Below are 16,261 nucleotides of genomic sequence, written 5' to 3'. Positions count from 1 at the left end.
CATAATTCACATCAAAATTTGAAGCCTGCCTAAAAAAAAAAAAAGAAAAAAGAAAAGAAATGAAAAGAAAATAAGCAAACGGCGGAAAGCTTGCAACAGAATGAATTTCGAGGTCAATCCCAGATTAAGAAAACCAAACTAATAGACATTTTAAAGAGAACCCATTTGCAAGTTCATCAAATCAGGGTTATTCATTATCCAGTCATGTCAGAAAATTAGAAATACAGATTAGAAATACATCACAAGTAACCAATTAAAAAAAAAAAAGAAAAAAACTTTAAAGTGCTAAACTATGATAATCATAACAAATAAAACTGCGCATAAAAAATTTACCTGCCCCTGAAAATCGACTTGAAATTGAATGTTTATATTGTAACTACATTGACGGATTTTTTAAATTGGATTTTCTTCTTTTCTTAGTTTCGTTTTCTGATTTTTTTTTTCAGGTTCGGTTGAGAGAAAAATGGCCGGGTTATTAGCTCGTTCTGGCCCACCTAGACTTGTCCATTTTATCTGTTTTGGTGGCCCAGTTATGTAAATCTTGGAAATAATGAGTTCATAAGAATAATAAAAAGTAAAAAAAAAAAAAGAATTTTTAACACCATTATTTATTTATTAGGTTCCCATTTTTTCATTCAATTATTAAACTATTGGCATTATTTCAGTTCTAATTTTTTATTTTAAAACAGCATATATTATCAAAAACATGTTTCCCTTAATATAATTCTATTTTTTGAGCATGTTTTATTTATAGGACTTGCCGTTTATTAGTACTAAATTATGTGGACATTTGAGGAAAAAATAAAAAATAAAAAATGGAGTTAATTTAGGTATTTGCCAATTAAACAAGATCCTAGGATTTAGTTTACTTTTACTTGTTTCTTACACATAATGATCCTAAATAAGTAAACTTCAAAGGAAAGTTATGGTCAAAATAATAGAATGATGATAATTTTGCCCACATATTACTAGCAATCGATAATAGAATATGAGTGCATGTTGCTTATAATTTTTTATTATATTTTATAATTAACTAACTATATTAAAGAATTATATAATAGTTTACTACTTATAATTATAAGTTTTATATAAAATTTTGATGAATTACGCATTGTTAAATTGTGATTAATTTATTGCAGTGTAATTATTGTAAGTAATATCCAAAAATCCAACACATAAAAATCCAAGAAAATCTCATTCACAATCTTATTTACATCAGTGTGTTAATCTTTATTTGCATTAACTCAATATTTTATTCACAATTCAACACCATCTTTGCAGGTTAGCTGAGAAAAAGAATAGAAAGAAATGGTATTATGTGATAAAGCCTGGAGGAACATGAACCGTAGGGAGATATCTATATATATCATGGAAGGGACTTTGCATTTATGTTAGGCGAATTTCTACAACATAGCGCTATTATTTTGTGACTCTGCGTGCTTCGAAGTTGAGCCCCATTCTATGGCTTCTGCCACAGCTCGTTGGCGTTCTGTCTTGCTATCTTCATCATAAATTTCTCGGTTTGGTGTCTTGTCAGATTCCGGGGAAGGAAAAGAGGAAGCAGCAGTGCTTGCATCTGGAACATTTCCAAGGAAACTGAGAGCAGTGACCACATCACTTATCAAGGGACGTACCTCTGCTTCTGCTTGCAGGCACATGGCTGCAACTGCAACTGCTTGATGCAAGCCTCTTATAGGGAAATCTCCTTCAAGAAGTGGATCCACCAGTTGTGGGAACCTACAGGGTTCCTTGAACAGTGGTTGTGCCTGGTAATGGAACGAAAAAGATTAACAACTCTAGAAGTTATGACAATAAATTCTCAGCAGACGACAAAAGAAACAGGAGGGAAAAGCCTGGAAAAGTGACCTACCCATGTAACTAGATTTTGTTCTTTGTTTGATCTTGAGGTTTCAATGGCTCTCCTTCCAGTGATTAACTCCAACAAAACGACCCCGAAACTGTAAACATCTGATTTCACTGTTAACTGCCCTGTTCTTTGATACTCCGGGGCACAATATCCATATGTTCCCATGACCCTGGAAGATACATGTGTCTTGTCCCCAATAGGTCCTAGCTTGGCTAACCCGAAATCGGAGAGTTTGGCTTTGACCTCTTTATCCAGCAAGATGTTGGAGGATTTCAGATCTCGATAGATGACAGGGGGATTGGCCTTATTATGCAAATATTCTAAACCTTTAGCAGCACCTAATGCTATTTTCATTCTGGCAAACCAATCTAATGGCTTTTGATCCGGTGTAAGATCTGAAATTCAAAACATTTTAATTATATTCATAACAAAAAAAAAAGTCAATTCTCTGGTTCTTTTCACTGATGAATGCTGTTGCATCCCTTTCCTTCTAACATCTAAATATATTTTTCTGGCTTCATCATCTGGCACAAAAGAAATAAAAAGAAAAAAGAAAGTACCAAGTAGATGGTCCTCTAGAGATCCCAATGGCAAGTATTCATAAACCAGAAGCCTCTGATCTCCATCGGCACAATATCCGATGAGATTGACCATGTTTGGATGGTGCAACAGGCTTAGCATCAACACCTCAACAAGAAATTCTCTGTTTCCTTGCAATCCATTTCTATCAAGCTGCTTTACAGCTACAACCTAAAATGAAGCAACCCCATGTGACTACACAGATTCCTAAGATATACAAGCCATGAAGGACTATACATTACCTGGCCGGTTTTATCAAGTTTTCCCTTATAAACTCGCCCAAATCCACCTTCCCCTATCAAACATTCTTGTCTAAAATTCTTGGTTGCTGTAGCCAATTCACGGAAGGTGAAAGTTTGTGCTGCAATGTTGTTGTTACCGCTGTCTTTAGGGCCATCAGCATTCTTTGTAGGTTCAGGTGCTGGGGTCTTTGGTTTAAGAATATTCTCTGCTGTAAGAAAGACCACACATTCAAAATTTTGGTTCCTTATCTTTTGAGTTGGAGAAATACTAAAAACAAAAAGGAAATTGCATGTCTTTTTAATATGATTATGCATGCACGGCAAGGTAACAATAATGCATAACGTCTTGCACCCAAGTGCTTACAACTTCAGTTCAAAATTTCAAAGAAAACATGGGAAATGAAATTTCTTGCCCTAGGCTAAACCTTAAAATGCAAGAAAAATGCAGAAAAGGAAATCTCAAAAGAATGTTGAAGCAATTTGCATTGCACCTCAACATTTTGCTCGATGGGTGATGCATGATCTTCTATCTCAAAAAGCATGTAGCGAAATCCAAAAGAAGAAAAAAATTAATTCATAACATGCCATCTGTAGTGTAAATTCAGAGGAATGTTGCATACCATCTGGGGACCGTGGCTGTGGAGGAATAGTTTCTGTTTGAGCAGAGTTGTAAGAAGTCTGAGCATTTCTGCTGCGACTGTTTAGCCATTTAGATGCCTTCTTGTCGTGGGAAGAAAAACATGAAAAACAATTCATTTCTTAGGATTCCAAGTCCAAAATACTCCTTTGATATATTTTTATATCTTTTCTCCTTTCTATGGTGTAAAACTATATCTCAAACTTCAATGATCCAACAATCTAAAGGAAACTGGCTGTATTTAATCACAAATGCCTCTAAAAACAAACTCCAAATTGGCTTGGATTTAGCGATGTTATTACATCTTCATTGTATGCCAGCTCCTAACAAAAACAATAATAAATAAATAAGAAGTACCTCAAGACCTGGACTATTAACAAACTATAGGAGGTTCCAGGGAGAAATCCCAAATCCCAGATCATAAAAACTCCATGGAACGCTAAGGTGATCAAAAGAAATATTCACCTCATAATTGAAACAAAGAAAAAAGAGCAAAACGTGTTTAGTAATGTTATCGTTGGTTAGAAATGAAACGAAAAAAAAAGGTTTGTTCTTTTTTTAGAGAGGAAAAATCCGTGGAAAATGGAGACAAATTTGGAATTCTTTATTTTTGTGGAGATTGTATATTTGCAATGCCCTTTTTTTTTAGTACAAGAAAGAACACTACGACTCGAACATTAAATGTTAATGTTTGTTGAACTTGAATGCATTAAGATGGCATTAAAATTCAAAGTTTAAAAAATAAAAAAGAGATGAAAATAGTTCTCAGGCTTAGGCTTGAAGCAAGACAGAGTGGGTGGCATGGCATTTGGTACTAGGATTCATGATTTTGTCCAACTCGGTTTTGGAGGTTGTAAGCTTAACGTGGGTTGAACTAATGAGGAATTCATTCAACAAGGCCAACAAGTTAAACCCTTTCATATTCTTTGTCTAGTTAAACAAAGAAGTCAGAGGTTCCACCATTTTGCCAACAAGTAATTGAGGTATGTTACTAAGAGACTGCTCAAAACTTGAGCAAGACAATATGTTTAACGTTTGCGAAATTTAAGGAGTATGGTAAGAACTCTGGGGAAAAAAGGATATAACATGTTCATAATAGAAATATAATAAGAAGATAGAGAAATTATCAAATATATTGATAATGAAATTTTTTAATTTCAGATTAACAAAACACATATATCCTTTAATGTATATTTAAAAAAATAAAATAAAATAATTAAAAAAATGAAACATATCTCACTTTATTAATATTATTTATAAAATTAAAAAATTTTACTAATAGTGCATCAAATAATTTTTATGAGAAGAGTTACCTTCGATTGATAATTAAAAAACTATTATCCCCACACTTTATCAGATGCCAAGGACACATTAGCATCTGGGAACCATGCTCTTCACTGACAAAACCAAGCGTAGTCCTGATCCAGGTCCACAAATTAGTACTTTTCTTGTTGCTGCTAGATGTTGGATAAACTGTTTCCAAAACCCTCTTTTTCAAATCAGCTCTCCTGATGGCATGATTCTTAGCAGATAGAGACAAAACGAGAGAATAATAATTAAACCCTAACTAAAATAACACTTCCATATCTCAATGGCATGCTACCAGACAAAATGCCAACAAAGGAAGAAAAACTTATTCTAGGATATCATATTGCCTAAAAATGATCTAACAAGAAATCCGACCGACATAAAGAAGGTAAGTAAATAAACCCCGAGCAACTATAGGATAGAATTTCGAAGAATTTATCACTTCTTTTTTATATTTATCTAAAAATAATCATGTAACAAGAGAATATCTGGGAGAACAGTGACTCCAATGTTGAGAGCCTAAGATGCATATTAAACACATCACGAGAATTGTCATAATCATTAAAATGAAAATTTGTTTCTCAGGAATCATTACAATTCTCATAGATTTAGGATTTAAACCCCAAGACTGTAGTCCCTCGAATTTAAGATGCAATATGAAAGCATACTAAGACCCTAAGAATATACGTCCGAATCTACAATAAACAGGCAATCATCAGTGGGATTGTAAAAGGAAGCAGCTTTGCAGACTCAAATTCACCATCCTCAAAACCTGGGGAAGAACCAATCTGACATAAAAGATTTAGTTTGAACCTAAATTGCTTTGTCCCCTATTTCAGCTTATAGATAACGGGAAAAATTGAATAAAGGGTAACAAGGATATAAGAAAGCTTTGAACCTGAAATTTCACGTCACCAGCCGTGAATGACTACTAGTGCATCAAGTAAAAAATGTAGGTGCATTCATTGGAGATTATTCAACAGTTTTTTACATTGGTGACGAGGAATTAACTGCCGAAGTGACGCTGTCCTGACCTATTTTAGTTCATTGACGTTATGTAGCCAAAAAGGATAAAATGAATCAATTTGAAAGTTTCTTTCAACTTTTTGCTTTCTTCTTTTCAGAAGGAAACCTTTATGATTTTTACACTTTGATAAACGATAAAAGTGATAAAAGAAAAAGACGGTTGGGCAAGTAAACGATTTTTCTTCGTTCCATTTCTAATTGTTGCAGTATATACTAAAAATTGTCAGTTAAAAATTTACATAGTTTAGAATAACCACCAGCCCAAATATAAGATCTTAAAACAGCCACTGCAACTTATTGCAACTTATTGCAACTTATTGCAACTTATTTGTTTAAGTCCCATACTGGCACACTCAAAAATCTTCCCATCGCCATCAAATATAATTATCGAGGATGATTGCTGTCAGAAAGGAACAGGCGCTCACCACTTTCATCCGGAGAGACACACGCTGTAAGAAAATGAGAGCTTTCAGAATACTGTGTTTTTCATTTCATCCCATCACTTTAAACTAACAAGAAAGCCATTACTGTTCTTAAAAATGATATTAACTAGATTGATAATCATTCAGTTTTAGATAAACCAAAGTTCCTGCATTTGGCAGAGTTTGATCTCATTATTTGTTCAAATTCATTTGATCCTCTTACAACATTGCTGAAAAGTTGATGTCTATATGGAAAATCACAAGAAATAGTGCCATAAAAGAACTATACCAGGGAAGTAAAGAAATAAATTCCTCAAACCAGTGCAAAAATCGGGTTCCTTAATGATCTCAGCTTCTTTTGCCCACGAACTTTTCAAATTATGAAGTGCAATATTATTGACTTGGTATTGCACACTTAACTCCTCAATGGCTGCAAAAGGGCAGCAAAATCAGAAGATAAGAAAGGTAAATGTATGTGTACATACATGCATGGAGAATTGTGTGCCTACAGTTGCACAAGCAAATGCCATGCAAGTGCATAAATACATGTAAAAACAAAGTTCAGAAAACCATACTCATCTCTAGATGATAATCACAGCAAGAAGGGAATGAAACTTAAAGAGAACGGGAGGTTGGAAAAGCCACAAAAAAAGAAATGGTTCAATATGGCAACAACCGAGTTGAAAGGAAGAGCATGTCAAAAACTAGAAGCTTAGGGAATAGGAACGGCTATACAGGAGGAGAGAAGGAGAAAATAAAGGGAGGAGGAGGGGGGGGGGGGGGGTTAGGATATAAGAACACAAAAGAGAGAAACACAAAGATAGAGAAGAATTTAGTACAATACAACTATGGGTCCACCATCTCATTTTCAGGCTTTATAAGTTATCTATGACACGATAAATATTCTGTTGCTCATAATTTTTGAAAGAACTAATTCAAATCAATTACTTGAAACAAAAACTTCAACAGGTTTTTTGAAATAAAAGATATGAACAAGGAAATACAACAACTGATAATCAGTCAATCAAGTACTTAGGATACGATCTTGATGAAGGTAACCATCCTAACTCCAATAGATAGCCCACATTCATAAGTTATCCCTCAAATGATTTTGTCAATGTTCAAATTAAGAAAGCTCAAAGTACACTGAATTATATTTAGAATTTTGGAGTCAAAAGGCTTTAAATTTTGCATGAGAAGTAATATCTCAGTTGTTCTAAAATGTACCTACAAAAATCTAATTTTCATTATTATTTGATTAGTTGACTTTGTTAATTTTAGTTAAATCTCTTTTTTTTAGAATAAAAAATGATTTGGATAATTACACCAAATTCATTAGATATTTTTCTATTATATGTAGAGAATAAATTACTCTTTTAATTAGCTATTTTAATGCATGAAAATTTTGGTTTTTAAGACTGAGAATATTTGGTCTTTATCCTATATATTTTCATGCAATTCTAGCATTGTAATAAGAAAAATATAAAATAATAAAATTGTTTTATTTTAAAGATTTTTTTATGATATCAAAGCATAATCTAAACCTTTGAAAATTTTCACTCTAGCATGGCCAATCGAATAAAAGCGTGGTGTTGGAGGTTGCCTCTAACCCTGGAGCTAACATTTCCTAACCACTACAAAACATTACCACTCTTATTCGAACTGGTTTTTTAACACAAAAAGGTAATTTTTTAAGTGCTTTGAGTGTTAAACTAGAGAAATCAAATTTATAAATTGTAGATTCATAAGCTTCAGACTATATGACTGGAGATCCATCTATATTTAGTAAATATAACCCATGTCATGAAAACTTCACAATTCGAATTGCTGATGAGTCACTTTTAAAAGTAATCAATACAGGTTATGTTATTATTTACAAAGAGATAACACTTGATTTTGTTTTGTTTGTCCCAAATCTAAGTTACAATAAACTGTCTATAAGAAAACTTACAAGAGACCTCAAGTATATTACTAAATTTCTTTCAAATATGTGTGAATTTTAGGATTTGGACTCGAAAAAGATAGTTGGCAATGCTAAGATGTGTGTAGGACTCTATATCCTAAAAGCTAATGATTCTGAAAGATAATATCAAACAACCGCTTGTGTAACTTTATCTTTTAGTAATAATAAAAATAGTACTATTATAATGTGGCATTATCAGTTAGGTCATCCAAATTTTTTGTACCTCAAAAGGTTGTTTCCTTCATTATTCAATCAAAATCATAACAACTTTCAATATGAAATCTACCAACTATCCAAACATACTTGTACCACATACCTTAATCAGCCTTATAAGTTATCTCATCTTTTTTCAATGATACACAGTGACATTAGAGGTCTCTTCATAGTAAATAATATTACTAACTCCAAATGGTTTGTCACATTTATTGATGATCACATTAGGGTTACTTGGGCATTCTTCATGAAGGAAAAATCAAAAGTGGGCTAGTTATTCCAAAATTTCAATAATATGATCCAAATTCAATTCAAAACTAAAATCCAAGTGTTAAGAACCGACAATAAGAGAGAATACTACAATTCAATTCTTGGATCATATATAATGAAGCATGATATAATTCATCAAAGCATGATATACTATAATTCAATTCTTAATCAACTGATTACTCTAAGGATAGATGTGAGATCATGTATTCAACACCCAATTTGTAATATGGTTTCTTATAAAAGTTTATCACCAAATTATTCGACTTTTGTTGCCACACTAAACAATATGTATATTTCAATAATATTCATGAAGCAGTCATGCAACCCAAATGAAATATGGCTATTATGGAATAAATCAAAACCCTAGAAAAAAGCAAAACATGAAATATTTCAGGACTATTCAAAAGGAAAAATCTAGTTGGGTGTAAATGAATTTTTACTATTAAGCATAATGTAGATGGAAGTAAATCTGATTCAATTGAATTTTTTAATGATCTTGATCAACCGATTGCTCTAGGAAAAGGTGTGAAATCGTGTATTCAACACCTAATTTGTAATGTACTTTCTTATGAAGGTTTATCACCCAGTTATCAGGCTTTTATTACCACACTAAACAATATACAAATTTTTAATAATATTCATGACGCACTCATGCAACTAAAATGGAAGATGGCTATTTTGGAAGAAATTAAGTCCTTAAAAAAAAACAAAACATGAAAGATTTCAAACTACCCAAAAGAAAAAATCTAATTGGGTGTAAATGAATTTTTACTATTAAGTACAATGCAGATGGAAGTATTAATAGATTCAAAGCTCACTTTGTTGCAAAAAGATTACTCAATCTTATATTGTTGACTAGGAGAAAACATTTGTTCTTATTGCTAAACTTAATTCAATCAAGGTGTTATTATTATTAGTAGCAAATCTAGATTGGTCACTCTACCAACTAGATGTCAAAAATATATTTTTTAATGGTGACTTAGAAGAAGAAGTATCCTTCTAAGATTCAAAAACTATGACAATTCTGGCAAGGTATGTAAGCTTCAAAAGTCTTTATATGATTTCAAACAATCCCCACGTTCATGGTTTGATAAACTAACAAAAATGATAAAGAAGTATAATTTTTCACAATGCCAGACTGATCACACCATATTTCTCAAACATTCACCTGAAGAAAAAATAGTCATTCTTATTGTCCATATGGATGACATTATTCTTACTAGAGACTATGTGAAAGAAATTAGCAACCTAAAGAACCTCATAGCCAAAGAATTTGAAATCAAAGATTTGAGACACCTCAAATATTTTCTTAGCATTGAGGTAGCTCGCTCAAAAAATGACATCTCTGTTTCACAGCGTAAGTATGTCCTAGACTTAATAAAGAAAATTGGAATGCTTGGATGCAAACCTATTGACATCAACAGATAAGGGCATATATCAAAAACTTATTGGGAAACTCATGTAACTCTCTTATATAAGACTAGATATAAGTTTTTTGGTAGTATGGTAAGCAGATTCATGAACAACCCAATCAAGGAACACTTGAAGACAATGTATTGAATCTTACGGTACCTAAAGAAGAGTCCTGACAAAAAGTTATTTTTTAAGAAGACATTACGTAGAAATGTTAAAATTTACATTGATACTGATTGGGCTAAATCCATTATTGATTGATGTAGACACCGAATTTTATCTGGATCTATCATTTTTAATTTTTGGTTTAATAATAATAATAATAATATTGATTTAATTAATATAAAATAATAAAATTAAAAGTGATAACTGATAAAAAAAAATCAAGATGGCAATGATGCCTTACACGCCACCATTACCACCCATTCTATCACCACCATCCCCAATCCCATCGGAGCTCCTGTACCTCACTTGCCCCAACTGCTCGAAACCATTAACCTTACCCTGCCATCACACCCATACCTCGTCAGATGTATGCTCTATTGGCTACCACCATTTTTAGCCCTATAAAGCCCCTAGCGTTTCCCCTTTCAGTCTCTCTTGGACCCATAAAACACGTCAGAAACTCAACTCTCCATCCTCGAAAAGCCAATCCCATCAGACTCACCTACTAGTCCCGATCCTTCTTTACCCACACAAACCCCTAAAATAGAAAAAACAAAAGCAAAGACAAACAGTCCTTCCCGTAGGAAGGAACCTCAGTGCTGAAGCTCCCTGCAAGAATAAAAAAATCATATCAGTCTTCGATTTACAAAAAAAAAAGAAAAAAAATAAAAATAAAAATCTTCAAACCTCGATCTACGTCGATCAGGGCTTTTTTTTCGTGAAAAAGATAGTAGATCTGAGCTTAAGGGGTTGAGAAGGGCATTTTGGTGAATTCTAAAATTTTTTCGATCACCGGCAGTGAATCCAACTGCGGTTAGCGCGGCACCAGACTCCAGCCGGAGCCAGAGAGCATTTTCAGAACGAAGATATTTTTTTTGAGTAGGAGAAGAAATGAGCAAAAAATTTTTTTTTAAAGTTTATATAAAAAGTTAAACGACTCAAAACGACGTCGTTTCAACAGGAGAGGATCCGCACGTGGACCCGAACCCAACTCAAGGTCCATGCAATCGACTCAACAACCCGGCTCCTCAGCAAATCTGAATCGGTTTGATCAGATCAGGCCAAATCGCTCCCTAGATAAGCTCGAACCGCTCTTCAACAGGGTCAATCGAACCACACGTTGAACTGAACCCTTTTCGATTCAACCGAACCGTCGTTGATCAAACCGTTAACCGGTCCGATTCAGGTAAAAAAAATTTTTTTTTATTTTTTATATATATTATTTTTTTTGTTATTTTGAATATTTTTTATATTTATGCATGATGAATTTTAAAGTTTGTTAGGATAAATATTTAATTATTTTAATAATAATAAAAATGAAAACGAGTAAGATAACTAATAAAAAAAATTTAAAAATACTTAAAATAATAATAATAATAATATAAAAAATTATAATAAGAATAATTTTTTTTATTTTCCCTACCTAGATGTTGGAGGGAATAAAACATATTCCTAAAAATAATTTCGCCTAAATGTTGGAGAATTATTATTAATAAATTTTTATAAAAAATTATATATATAAGAAAATTTTAATTAATTTTCAAAAATCACTAAAATCAAACTTGCTCCGAAAATTCACCTAGATGTTGGAGATTTTTAGAGATATTCGCTTTTTCTTAACAAAACGAAATTTTAAACGCTAATTTTTAAATTTCAAAACCCTAAAACCTCCTAACCTTTAAATCCAAACTTCAAAACCCAAAATCCCTAAAATTCAAACCCTTAAATCAAAACCTCAAATCTCAAATTTTAAAACCAAAACCCTAAAATCTCCAAACTCTAAAATCAAAATCACAAACCTTCAATACCCTAAAATCCAAGCCTTAAGGCCCTCTAAACTTTAAAACCAAACCCTAAAACCCTCAAAACTCAACCTAAAATCCTAAAATCTGAATCTTCAAAATCTTGAAACCCTAACCTTTAAAACCTCTACTCAAGCCCTTACTCAAAACATTCTGAAAATCCCAAGAACACGTGTGAAAATCTCATTTAAAGTAATTTGTTCTCGAATGTCGCCTAAATGATGGGGTGTTTAGGAAACTTTACTTCGTTAAGTTTTTTCACATGAGTTCTTAATTCGCATTAATAATAAGATTAACAAATAAAAAGTATAATAGTAAATTGAATTCTTAAATATAAACAATCGCACCTAAACTCTATCTAAATGTTGGAGAGTTAGGGTGGTCTCATTATACTTAAGAACACAACTTTTAAATTCTATTTTTTTTTACATGACATTCATTAGCATACATATGTTAGCGTGTTATCATTATTCTCTCTTTAATTTTTATTTACTATTTGATGATAAAATATTTCATAATAAAAAAAACTACATTTTAAACAAAATTTTATGATATTATAAAATAAAATAAAAATAACATTTTAAAGGAAATAATTCTTGGGACTTTGCCTAGATGTTGGAGAGTCACTAACAATTATCTTCTATAAAAACTGTTATTTCATTTTAAGGATTATCGTGTTAAATCTTAAGCGAAAAGAGTTATTTTAAATTCTAACTAGATGTTGGAGAATTTTAAAATAATTCTTTAACTTTAAGATTTTTTCAATATTCTTAAATAAATAGCTTTAGCAAAATTTTATTTTTTCAAATGAAGGGAATTAGCGTTAAATTTCAAATTGAAACCATTTTTATCCAACACCGAAAATAGCGCATAATTAAATGGTTTCAATTTATGGGCGTTGTGGGAGTGCTAATCTTTTTTCATACGTAACCGACTCTCGGACTCAACCTAATTTTTCGTAGATTGAAATTTATCTTTTTGATAAACTTTAAACTCGCTTTTATGATTTTATTGAAAAGATAAACTTTTGAGTGGTCAATCACACCCTAACAAAGATTGGTGGTGACTCCCTCATTTATTTCGATTTTAAAACTCCTTTACGTCTAGCGGTCCCAAAATCGTTACGATAATTGAAGATCAACTATTGGTTATTGTACCTATGTGTGAGAAAATTTGGTTACTTGGTGAAACAAGAAACAATTTATGGTAGTTAGAAGTAGCGCGAAAGCTGAGTTTAGAGCTATGTCTCATGGCATATGTGAGGGAATTCGGCTGACAAGATTGCTAAGGGATTTAAAGGTCTTTGCAAAAGAATCCATGAAAATATTCTATGACAACAAAGCTACCATAAGTATAGCAAAGGATCATGCTCATCATGATAGGACTAAACATATAGAGATTGATCATTACTTCATGAAAGAGAAGATAAAGGAAAGAATTATTAGATTAGTTTATACTCCCACATACCTCAAAACTGCAGACAAACTCGCTAAGGCTCTCTCCCCAAACAACTTCAAGAATCTAAAGTCCAAGCTGGACATGATTGACATCTACCATCCAGCTTGAGGGGGAGTTTGAACATCTAATCTTCATTATTACTTGATTAGTTAACTTTATTTTTATAGTTAAGTCTCTTATTTTTAGAATAACGAGTGATTTGGATAATTACACCAAATCCAGTAAATATTTTTTTCTTATGTGTAAAGAGTAAATTACTCATTTAATTAGTTATTTTAATGCATGAAAATTTTGAATTTTAAGACTGAGAATATTCAATTTTTAACCTAAATATTTTCATGCAATTCTAGCATTATAATAAGAAAAATATAAAAGAATAAAATAGTTTTATTCTAGAGATTTATTCAGTAATTGAAAGTGAAAGCAGCAATAGTTTCATTTCTGATGAAACATTCTCACAATAAAAAATAGTACATCAAAGTGAAGAGAATTAGTTGTTAAACATGAGAAATAAACATACCTTTGTTAAACATTGCTAGGTCCAGGTCCCTCTCATAGAAAACTAGGAGATTCTTAAAATACTTAGACAAAATGAAGCATGTTTCATCTGTCAACTAAATACATAAAAGGATAAAGAAATTTTAATCAATCTACTTGAAAAATATGTAATGTCGAGAAATAAAACAGAACAGATACTTTTGAAAAAATTAGTCAACCCGGGTAAATGTATTGTAAACCATGTTCAAAATCGTAAAAGCACCACAAAATAGGTACGCTTCTTCACAGCCATATATTACAGCTTTGAAAAGTCATAAAATAGTTTTAGAATAACTCATAGCAAAAGATCCATGCTTAAATTATTTCGTAGTTCCAGGTTGCATTGAGTTGTCAATGGAAGATATGAAAAGTGCTCTATTCTATTGTGACATGGCTTTCCTTCTTCTTTCCCTATTTCAATTGGTTCCCAATAAACTATCAATTGTTATAACGTGTAAGTACAAAAAAGAAGAGGTTAGCAGAAAATGGCATCTCGCCAGCTAAGATTGATGTTATATTGAATGCCAATAGAAAACAGAAGAATAACAGCTCACTATTCCTTCCGAGCAGCCAGGGGAACCTTATTTGATGACATAACTTACTTGTGAGAGTATGATTTTGAAGTAAACTTCAACTTTCACAAGTTTATGGGAAAGGATTTCATTCATGGGAAAGAATGGCTTTGCAGCCATATAATCTTTATATAACTCCATTTCAAAACTGTACCTGAGAAAAGTTCTTGTTTGACAACAAAATAGGTAAAGTAATGTATTCTTTCATTATCAATTGAATAAGTTGACTTCGATCAGCAGAGCAAACCGAACTGCAGTCCTGGAAACCAATAACACATAGTGAAGAGAACCTACAACAGCAAAACATGGCTTTTTTTCTCAGAAGAAAAAAAACGATATTCAAGAAGCTTAGAGAAACAAATGTCCACCATCTCTCTGCCTCTGCTGAAGTAACTTCACTTTTTTAAATATAACTAGATCACTTCCTACTTTCTTTGAATTCTCAAAGAACCGTCCGCCAACAACTAAAACGTCCCATCTTTCTTTAAAGAGTCTTTGTTTTCATTAACTCTATTCAACCAGCAATGATGAGGACCTAAATCGCAGATTAAGAATCCCATTATATCAGTTTAATTAACACCATTTCAAAGTAAAAAAAAAAGTAGTAGTTTTGAGTACCTTGAAGATGATCGAAAGCAGATTCAATGAAAGACAATAAATGGGTTTCAAAAGGAGGGTCCTGAGATAGTTTTGAAATTGTAGAGTGCCTGAAAAGAGACTGTCTTTTGTAAATTAGGAGAGCCAAAAAATACAGAAATGTTAAAGTGAATGCTACAGTAAGAACCTAAAAGTTATATGCTGAAAAATACTTTAAAATAAAAAATGAACTGACCCCATGAATGGGAAGGAAAAAAAAACAAAAGGAGATACCTGAAAATGTCTCGGGAAATCTAGTGTTTATTTCATTGCATTGATGAGGCAAAGGACTCGAAGAGGAGAAAACTACTGAGTTGAATACTCGTTTAGACGGTTGATAATGATAACCTGAATTTGAAAGAAAATCAATCAATATATAATTAATCGGAAAAAAAAAAAAGAATCAAGGAAAGGCCAAAGAAAGGAAAAAAAAAAAAAAAAAAGAAGAAAGACCTGAGGAAAAATGGGGCAAAAAGCTTGAAACTTTTCTGAGATAACGGTGTCTCAAAGACATTTTGTAGGATATTTTTGAAGGAAAATGAAAATGGGATTTTCCTTTGGAATCTAATGAGTTGAAAACTTTTTCTTTTTTTTTTTCTGAAACTCCAAACTTGAAATTTGGAGTAATGAATGAACATCGATGGGGTTTCTGTCTCCGGGCAGGGTTTAAGCTATCCGTTAGCTACCCGGGTCAAGAGGGAAAAGTGTCAGGGTCGGGTCATTTAAGTGTATTGGGCCCGGTGCAATTAACCCATTAAAAATTAGGGCTTTTGAGCTGTCTTTTATTGGGCTCCTATAAACACATCATTAATTCCTATTTCAGTTTGCATGTCGTCGGAAACGATTTTCATTTTTTCTTGAAGAATAAAAACAAATGTCACGTATTTTTCCCATAATTTAAATTTTACATCCATGTTCATGGTTGTGTTACATTTTAAATTATTATTTAATCCTTTTGAAATGACAAAATAAAATTTAAACCATTTTTAAGTTCGAATCTTTTTTTTTTTTGTCATGTCATATGATAATTTATAAATTTTAATTAAAAATATGGTATTACTTTCTTGAAAAACAATATGGTGGTATTTAATAAGGTGGACCGACGTTATGATAAAAAAAATATATAAAATTGTGTCCTAAATCTAGTGAAC

At 32.1% G+C, this 16,261-nt stretch overlaps 1 protein-coding gene and 1 long non-coding RNA gene across 3 annotated transcripts; both read right to left on the bottom strand.

Moving 5' to 3' along the window:
- Positions 1–1,200: 1,200 nt before the first annotated feature.
- On the bottom strand, positions 1,201–3,444 carry LOC111306158 (putative serine/threonine-protein kinase PBL26). Its single transcript, XM_022904065.2, has 5 exons — positions 3,309–3,444; positions 2,689–2,894; positions 2,428–2,617; positions 1,871–2,262; positions 1,201–1,766 (listed from the first exon to the last, which is right to left on the bottom strand). The coding sequence occupies exons 1-5, from the start codon at positions 3,442–3,444 to the stop codon at positions 1,404–1,406; spliced, it is 1,287 nt and encodes a 428-aa protein (XP_022759800.1). The 3' UTR covers positions 1,201–1,403.
- A 2,735-nt stretch (positions 3,445–6,179) lies between these two features.
- LOC111306157 (uncharacterized) lies at positions 6,180–15,895 on the bottom strand. 2 transcript variants are annotated; one of them, XR_016331431.1, is made up of 5 exons: positions 15,564–15,895; positions 15,345–15,458; positions 15,093–15,192; positions 13,886–15,009; positions 6,180–6,511 (listed from the first exon to the last, which is right to left on the bottom strand). It is a non-coding gene; the product is annotated as an uncharacterized LOC111306157 (long non-coding RNA). The 2 variants fall into 2 exon arrangements; XR_016331430.1 differs by having other exon boundaries at positions 15,093–15,181.
- Between the last annotated feature and the right edge of the window lie 366 nt (positions 15,896–16,261).

The sequence above is a fragment of the Durio zibethinus genome, chromosome 21 (assembly GCF_047325235.1).
Source record: "Durio zibethinus cultivar Kanyao isolate XHJ-2024 chromosome 21, ASM4732523v1, whole genome shotgun sequence".
Classification (NCBI taxonomy): domain Eukaryota; kingdom Viridiplantae; phylum Streptophyta; class Magnoliopsida; order Malvales; family Malvaceae; genus Durio; species Durio zibethinus.
Note: the sequence above shows the minus strand (reverse complement) of the source record. Positions and strands in the feature narration are given on the sequence as shown.